Source organism: Microplitis mediator, chromosome 6, assembly GCF_029852145.1.
Source record: "Microplitis mediator isolate UGA2020A chromosome 6, iyMicMedi2.1, whole genome shotgun sequence".
In the NCBI taxonomy this organism is placed as follows: Eukaryota; Metazoa; Arthropoda; class Insecta; order Hymenoptera; family Braconidae; genus Microplitis; species Microplitis mediator.
Window position 1 is genome coordinate 6,960,439 of NC_079974.1, and position 9,638 is coordinate 6,970,076.

Below are 9,638 nucleotides of genomic sequence, written 5' to 3' on the forward strand. Positions count from 1 at the left end.
CTTAAGGGCAACTCACTTAAATGCAATAAACAAATTACTCACTGAAGAGGACGATCGAATTTTTCTTCAAGGCGTCGAATTATTCCACCTTTCCATCCGGTATTAACAGCAGTTCCATCACAGCCAATCACATTAATATTTCCAATAGATTCTGGGTGCTGTTTTAATAAAAGTTCATAAATCTTGACAGCAATATCATTAGATTGTCCCGAAATTGGAGTGACATGTCCAACATAATGTGATTCTGGTTTACTGATAAGAGATATATAAGAGATATATATGTTCTTCTTTCAACGTTAGCCAAAAATATTTGGAACCTTTCTTTACTTGAATAAGAGTATTATCTTTTCTTCCGTCAAAATAAATACCTTGAAATTCAGTGTCCTCTTCTTTAATTTTCTTTAAAACTGTTTGAATTTTTCTTTTTCCTCGCACAATCTTATTTTTATCGGTAATTAATTTTGTTTCATTTTTAGTAATCAATCCAAAATCTATTAAAGTTGCCGTTACAAGAGCTGCAGTAGCGCGACTGCTGATGTTGTATCTTTGAGAAGTAAGAGCGATTTCTTTAAGTTACATCCTGTTCTGATTATGGTTACTACTAATATTTATATTTTTATTTAGCCTATAAGTCGGTTCATATACAGAGCTTTCAGCTGAAGAAGTTGATTTTTGTGAAAAGTTATTTTCACTCATAGATGTAAAAGATGATAACGTATTTCCACTCAAATTCGAAATGCTGCGAGTTAAGCATTCAATGTCTCCATCAATAGTGCGTGGTGATTGTAGCAAAATTCTTTGTAATCGTGTTGTCCTTTGATCTAATAAGAATTTTTGCTGAGTGATAGGAATTCTTTTATCTTCGGAACAATTACACTTTTCTAAGTCAGTACATTTGCAGAAACTTATATCAAACAGTTTCGTAGAGAACATTTTTAAATCATTCAATTTTTTTTGAGCAGTTAATGACGAAACACATTTGTTACTAAACAATTTTTTCACCATTAAGTATTTTTGATGTTGAATTGTAATCAATTGAATGATTCGTTGATTGGACACAACTGGAATTGAATCGGCAGAGAACAATATTTCTACATCTGAGGCAACCGTTTTAGCAATATCAGAAAATGATGATTCGAATTGACAGTTAGATTTCCTTTCTTCTCTTATATGATTGCAGTACATTAAGACGTCTTGAATACTAGGTAATTGATCCTCGAGTAGTTTTTTGGAGTTCCCAAATATAGGGCAAGCAGAAATTTTACTCGATGACATTTTATTTCTGTAGATGAAATGATTTCCAGGGGTTAACAATGAAAATTCGTAATGAATATAGAAATAAATAAAACAATTTGAGAATGCTGTAAAAAAGACTTACAATATAATAAGAAAGAAATTAGAACACAATTGTTGTTATTTTTTAACGCTGTATTTGAACTTAAATTGTGTAATGAATCCAATAATCAATAATACCAATTTAATTAATGTAACGGGGCCGTTAAGCCGACCTTCGTTTGACGGGAGGCCGATACCTCGCCCTTTTGGGCATACTCGCGCTGCGAAATCCCTATTGTATATACTGAACCCACCATATATTATAAAAGCGAAATATGAGCATAAGCTCACATTAACTTACCCATTAGGCATGCATTGCATGTGGGTGTCTCACCAACAACCACCACGAGACCGACCTCATTTGGACCCAAACACTCCTCCCATCTCAGGAAATAAAGAGACTCTGGTCAAAGTGGGGCTTGGAATGGATCCCCTATGGTACTAGACTTCAGCTCTGGTCAGCTGCTTGCATAGATTAGTGGTGGGACGCGAGTTCTCCCCTTACCCTATGTAAAGGGCCACTCCACTTATCTCTTTCGGGTTCCCAACAAGCAATTATCCGCTTGTTTCGTTCGTCTCCTCTAAGATTTTCTACTTTCCCCAAACCATGTAGCACACTAATTATTCAAGCCAAATAAAAGTTGGGCGGCTTGGGGGGAATCAATAATACCATGGAGCGATTTTTTAAGGTTAGATGACGTTGTGTCAAAAATTAACAAATATGCTGAGAATAGATTCGCCATCTTTTGAACGATCGCTAAATTGCAATGGGATCGGTAATTCAAAGCTCGGTCTGTTAGTGCAAACAGGGGCGGTGAAGTCGAAACTAGATTGCTGAGACAAAAATTATAGATGTTTGTACCATGAAATTTAACACTAGCGCCAAAACTGAAATTTTTTAACTAAATTTCGATGCCATATATAATTTTACACACAAACTTTGCCGATTAAAGCTTGAACTGAGAATCTTTATGGCGAGAAGTTTACTGTTCCATGAAAAAACTATTTCAAAAACCACTTTTCACCTTAAAAGCCACTACGTAACGAGAAATGTGACTACCTAATCATAATACTGCCATTTCTGGATAACTATAAATTTCAAGTTTTCACCAGAAGGCCAATTTTGTAAGAAATTTGATTTCCCCTGAAGTTTTGATGATAAAATTCATATGTTACCCTGGAAAAGTGATAATATCTTAAAAGATTTCATTTTTTAAAGCAAAATTGCAATTATCTTAGTAACTATCAAATTTACGTAATTTTACTATAGGACCTTTTTTGTAGAGAATTAAATTTCCGATGAAAATAAGTTGGGAAAAAAATTTTAAACAACTTCTAACTTTAGCGGGATTTGGCGAGCCTAAGTTATCGACCTAAAATTTTTTTCTTTTTCCGAAAAATTTTTTTTTTTTCCAAAGAAAAATATTTTTGGTATAAATAATGAAAATTTGAAAAAAGTGTATTTTCGGCCCACCCTAATATATATATTTAGTGGTTGAGGTGATAATATAAATTATTAAAACCAACCAATTAATTTAAACAAATGTTTTATTTAAATAAACGTAAGTAACACAGTGATTGAAAGTATACAGTAAAAAGAAAAGAAGCCTGGATGCGTGTGAACAATCCCACGGTCTATTACTAATTGTCCCCACCAATGTGGTAGAGATAGATAAAATAAAATAATCGATGTTCGACGGAAACTGTCGAATTTTATCGATCGCGTCACCTAGTAGCAACGCTACAGAACTCCCTTTTTTTTTTTTTTTAATTTTAATACACGATAATTAAAGTAATGGAATATTTACAAATGATATGAAAAAATAAATAATTAAATGAATGAGTATAATAAAGTGGTGAATTATTACTTTGTAGAAAAAAAAACTTTTATATATAAAAAAAAAAATTAAATCGTGTAAATTTTTTAAATATTAAACCGGACTCGGCGTTTTACGGTCTCGGTTGCTGTGTTAATCGGCTGCGATTTTGTTATCATCGTCGTCGTGTCGACTGAATTTGCCTCGTAGACCGGCTTTAATCTGTCCACAGAAATGGCGATTTGTCGTCCACGAAAATCGACGATGAAATATTTGTCGTGTCGGGTTATGACACGATATGGACCTTCGTACGGTGCTGAGAAAGATGGTCCAACCTGGTCATTCCGTACCAGTACGTGGCTGCAACTACTAAGGTTCCTGAAACAGAAAACAGAATGCTTGCCGTGACGCGACATTTCGGCCGGTGCCAATGAATTGAAATGACGTTTTAATGTGTTAATGATGTCATGAGGTAAAGTTTTGTTACTGGGAGTGAGTAACTCACCAGGTCAACGAATTGGCTCACCGTACACTCATTCAGCCGGTGTCGTCTGTATGTCGTCTTTCCAGGCAGCGCGTAAGCCGAGCAAAACGGCTGGTAATGCGTTATACCATGACTCTCGGTGACACAAAAGTGCTTATTTCAGCTGACGATGTAAACGTTCGACGAGACCGTTAGCTTGCGGGTGATACGGCGTGGTATGTAAATTTTTTATTCCGTACATTTTCATTAACAATTGGAATAACGACGATTCGAATTGCGGACCTTGGTCCGAAGTAATGCGTTTCGGTACTCCGTGGCGTGAAATCCAGTGCAGCGATAGTGCGTGTGCTATCGTCTCTGCAGTTCCATTGGATAACGGAACAGCCTCAGGAAACCTCGTGAATCGGTCGATGATAGTCAAGCATTGATTAAAGCCTCTTGACGTTTTTAAAAACACTAGGTCGATGTGTATGTGCTCGAATCGTTCAGTTGAAGGTTCAAAACTGGCGATCGGCGATGACACGTGTCTCTGAATTTTATTTTTCTGGCAATCGATGCAGGATTTTGCCCATTCACGGCAGTCTTTGTTAATCGATGGCCAGACGTATCGTTTGGAGATCATTTTTAATGATCCTTTGATTCCAGGGTGAGCTAGCGAGTGCAGTGAATTAAACATGTCACGTAACCATTCAAATTAATTAATAATTAATTAGTTATAAGTTATAAAAATAGTGCTTAAGTTCAAATTTGAATGGTTGCGCGGGCATTTCGTCGCCATGCCGGTGAGACAGCGTTTGCTCGCGCATGCGCGCGGTATGACTGAGAGCACGTGTGTGCATAAATTTTAATTTTTAATTTAAAAATAATTATACTTATTATTTATTATCTATAAGGGAATATTTATGATTTTGCGTTACTCAGGGGACATAATGTGTGGTCACATTATGCCCCAATCATTGTTTTTATTTTGTTTAGTTTAAATTGGATATCCAGGTATTGTGGAAATGAAAATAGTCACCGCAGAGGAGGGGAAAAATTAATATTTTCTCCTGCAATATCGACGCGGGTAACACGTGCTAAATAATTATTATTTAATCATGTATGTAGTTTACGATTATTATTTTGGTAAAAACAAATACCATATATATATATTCAATTTATTATGTATCATTCAGGTGGGGTAAAATTGTCTTTATAACTTATTTAATTAGTTTAAAGGCCCGGGGCTAGGTAACAATGATAATAATAATTAAGGGCGATTGTTGCGCCACGTGGGTGGCCAACAAGTGGCGGGCCCATAAAGTACTCAGAAAGGTACGGGGAGTGCGATAGAGCGGACGCTGTCATATCTGTTAAATTTTAATATATACGTCGTAATTACGTTTTTCTGTTCATCAACAGTTAATTAAGTGAATTAAATCAATTACCGAATAAATTCGCCGGGCGATTATTTCTGGTGTCTCAATTTCCAGGATCAGCTGGAAATTAATTTGAGTAAGTACTCTTGCATTATCCTCCAACGCATTGTTGCTTGTAACCTCCCCGGGGATTGTTGGAATTCGCGAGTCGAATAATTCGACGGATTGTACATTTTACTACCCCTGAATGATGCATCCCTAGATATAAAGGGGATTGAGGATAATTAAACAATTATATTTTGTTTATTTTATAATTTAATATTGGAAATTGCGCGTTTGAGGTCGGTCGAGATATCGATATATCGATAACCACCTATATCTATAGCTATAGCTACAGCTATAGCTATATCTATACACCGGCTAAGAAAAATTCCTGAGCCGGCGGCGCAATAACTCAGAGGAGAAATTCCTGAGCCAATAATAAGAATTATAGTTTGGAATTATTATTATTACTATTTGTTGTATTCTTTATCATTGTTATCATTATTATTATTTAATTGAGTAATCCCGATTAACTATTATTTATATTTTCCTTTTTTGTTTACCCCAGTGGACAAATAATTTTATATTATAATTTTTGTATTTATAAATAATTACAAACAGAGAGATAGTTATTTATTTAACATAATGTATGTAATGATTTTTTTTTTTGGAAATTTATATTGGAAGAGAGCGACTCCGTATCTTTCTCTCTCTCTAAATTGTAGAGAGATACCCAGCGTTATATTATTGTAATCTATTTTTACTTAATTAATTTTGATGAATTAATTATTTAGTTTATTATAAACGATAATATTATTATTTTGTTTATTATTTGAATTTTTGTTTGTATAAATTCTACCCTCAGGGGTTTATTTATGGTGATACTTTATATTTATAATCAAGTAATTATATCGAGAATTTTGGTATCTTATATAAAACTTAGTGAAAATCAACAATCCTCGGGGAAAACACTCTATATTTATTTTCCTGGGTCTTTTTCTGCTATATTTAATTTAACTTATTATTTATATATATCTCTTTTATATATTTTTATATATTTCTTATTTTTATTATTTCATTTGATTTACCCGCGTTGTCACGAGTCACTTGCTCGGATCTTCCTCGTAATTTTCCCCTGAATAATTTTTGTCCGTTTTTGGGAAAAACGGTCTGGCGCCTGCGTGCACTAGCCCAGCCTGAGGAGCTGGTTCAGGCACAACAAGTAATCAGTTTCTTTTATGTAATTATCGTTTGAATTTATTATTTGTTTTAATTTAATAAAGATATTTGAAATCGTTGATTATTACTAATCTATCACGCGTGGGCGACCGCATACGCTGTATTCGACTGACCCGCGTCTCCGTCGCGGATTCTCAGGAAAGATACACGTTATAAACACCTTCATTCTCAGCGGCCCTGGAACATATGGACGCACTGTACCTGACGCAGTGTCACAATACAGTGCAGGTCCGTTATCGAGTTGTATCGTTTTTAAATTTAGAGCAGTTGTTTGACGTAACAACTGCTGAAGTTCATTGTCGGTTTGTTGAGCGTCAGCAAGTTCTTGCGACGTTATAGCAGTAGATACTGCTTCGACGCGTGACAATGTGTCAGCGACAATATTGTCGGTACCCGACACATGTCGAATATCGGTAGTAAATTGACCGATGAAATCGAGTCGACGAAATTGCCAAGGCGATGCTCTTTCGATGCGCTGTTTGTAAGCGTGCTGAAGCGGCTTGTGATCGGTGTGGATTGTAACATGCCGGCCTTCGAAAATATGCCGAAAGTATTTTACAGCCTCGTAGATGGCGTTCAACTCGCGGTCGTATGTCGACAATTTTTTAATCGACGGAGACACATTTCGACTGAAAAATGCCAGTGGTTGCCAATTGTTATCCACTTTTTGTTGTAGAATGGCTCCAATACCGATTTCGAATGCATCGGTGGATATTGCCCAGTCAGCATCGATTTTAGGGTGTACCAACAGAGTAGCATCCGCGAGAGCGCGTTTAGCTGACTTAAAAGACTCTTGAAGTTCAGTTGTCCAGTTGACTGGATGAGAGCCTTTGACTTTGGGTCCTTCCAAGATTTTATCAAGCGGTGCTAGAATTTCTGCAGCGTTCTTGATGAACTTTCTGTAGAAATTCACTGTGCCGAGAAATCGACGAAGAGCTTTTACGGTGGTAGGAGGCTCGAAATTGACAATAGCCTCTACTTTCTCCGGTAACGGCTTGATTCCATTTTTAGTGATGAGATGGCCGAGAAATTTTACTTCCGGTAGACCAAATTGACATTTTGGTACATTTATTACTAGTCCGTATTCACGGAGACGCTCGAATAAAATTTTCAGATGCTCCATGTGTTGTTTTTCGTCGGTAGATGCGATTAAAATATCGTCAATGTATGGAAAGACGAATTCAAGGTCGCGGGTGACTTCGTCAATAAATCGTTGAAACGTTTGAGCCGCGTTTTTAAGCCCAAACGTCATAAACCGGAACTCGAATAATCCGAAAGGCGTAATGATCGCCGTTTTCGGCACGTCTTCTGGTGCAACGGGTATTTGCAAAAATGCCTTTGCAAAATCGACGACTGAAAATATATTTTTACCGTGTAAAAATGCGGCAAAGTCGTCAAGATAACGCAGCGAGTATTTGTCGATGAGTATTCTATCGTTAAGCGGTCGGTAATCACCGCACGGTCTCCATTCTCCGGACTTCTTCTGCGCTAAATGAAGTGGTGAAGCCCAGGCGCTGTTGGATGGTCTGCAAATACCTTCCTCGATCATTTTTCGGAACTCTGATTGTGCGATTTTCAACTTATCTGGAGCCAGGCGTCTTGCTTTGCACGAAACTGGCGGTCCAGGTGACGTTCGGATATGATGCACCGTTGAATGTTTTCTAGTTTGACGCTGAGTAGCATCGGGTCTTGTAATATCGGTAAACTCTCTTAATAATTCCATGTACGCAGAATTACCATCGACTGCTTTAATATTAGTTTCTGCCGATGTCGTGTGACGTCAGCAATGATAAAATTCCATGAGAAGTCACGGCGAAGTCCAAGGTTCAATGTAATCGATTTTAAACCATAGGTTTGAATTATCGAGCCGTTTGCGGCATACAGTTGGTAACCTATAGGTGTAATATTTGATTTCAGCCAGCCACGTGGAAAGACAGATAAATCGGAGCCGGAATCGACAAGATATTCCGTTCCTGTAGTTCGGTTACGGATAAACAGGCGGCGAGAAATCGATTGAGAATCATTAGCCGCCTCTACTGATTCTCGTTTAAGTTTCCCTGCCATTTGCAGCCGGGAATGCACGATCGGGCATTTTTACCGTGCTTGTAATGGTACCAGCAGAGATCAAATTTCTTCGACACACGTGATCGTGATCGACTTCTGGATCTGCCACGTTTAACTGTCAAGTTATTCACTTGATTCGCGAGTTGCGCAATTTCTCTGCGCAGTGCAGCAATCTCGCCGGGCTCGGCGGTTGATGGTTGATTTGCTGTAGCAGCGGCAACTTGAGGTTTGAGCGATATCCGCTCAACCATACGGTCAGCTGACTCGGCGAGCTTGTCAAGCGTTGAGTCGCTGATAGCTTCGAAACAAACTTGAAACTCATTTGGCATATGCGAAAACCAACGTGCTTTGATGATGGCGTCATCGATGCCGGGTACCAGTGTACGCAGATGACGTAAATGTTGCGAAGGTGTCCGATCGCCAAGTCTCTCTCTGTCGAGGAGCTGAGTAATCCGTGCTTCTTCGGATCTCGTAAAGCATTTTATTAAAGCGGCTTTTAAATCACTGTACGGCGTGTTTGCTGGAGGATTGATGATGGTATCTTGTACTTCAGCAGCGATGCGGGTTTCAAGCAGCGGTATCACCAGGTCAAATTTTGCGCGGTCTGTTGCTACCTGATATGTTGCAAACTGCGCCTCAACCTGCGCAAACCACAGTTTCGGATTCTCCGTACTGAACTGGGGTGCTTTGATGTTCACGGCCATATTTAATTTAACTGACGTGAACGGCGATGATCCCGATAAATTAGATTTAAATGTGTCTTCGTCAGATGACTCGGATTTTATTTTCTCGTCGCCGTCGATTTTCGAGTCTGACATCACCTACTGAAAATGTCTTTAATTCGGTATTGTGCTACCGAAGATTATCGATGACGCACAGCTCAGGAATGTGCAGCCGGCGAATCGGCTTAATCCTCGATGGTATTTCCGGCAACGACAAGCAAATTATAAACGACACTGCATGAAAAAGTTAATAAACAATTTTTTAAACAGCTCGCGAACACTTTTATCACAACTCGATTTGCACTAATGGTCCCTCGAATTAACACTGATGCGGCATAACGTCCATAAGATGCCCAGCAATGCACCAGCGGTGATAAAAGATATAGAAACTGAACACTGACAAAACAAAAAAAATATATCACTGCACTAATTAACTCAAAACAAATTCACACAAAAATAACTGTGAATACGAAAATCACGATCTCGCCGATTAAACGGCAACGCGACAAAATATTCGCGGGAAAACAACACGAGAACTCGCGAAATTTTTGCACTGTGTAATGCACGTGTTCGACGC

The 9,638-nt window shown here is 38.0% G+C and overlaps 1 protein-coding gene across 1 annotated transcript; it reads right to left on the reverse strand.

Annotated features, from left to right (window-relative positions):
• Positions 1–8,308: 8,308 nt before the first annotated feature.
• LOC130670442 (uncharacterized) lies at positions 8,309–9,157 on the reverse strand. The gene has a single exon (XM_057473848.1). The coding sequence runs from the start codon at positions 9,155–9,157 to the stop codon at positions 8,309–8,311; it is 849 nt and encodes a 282-aa protein (XP_057329831.1).
• Positions 9,158–9,638: the final 481 nt, after the last annotated feature.

Bases quoted from the DNA above. Each gene is read 5' to 3' on its own strand.
- LOC130670442 (XM_057473848.1), bottom strand. From the start codon at position 9,157: ATGTCAGACTCGAAAATCGACGGCGACGAGAAAATAAAATCCGAGTCA.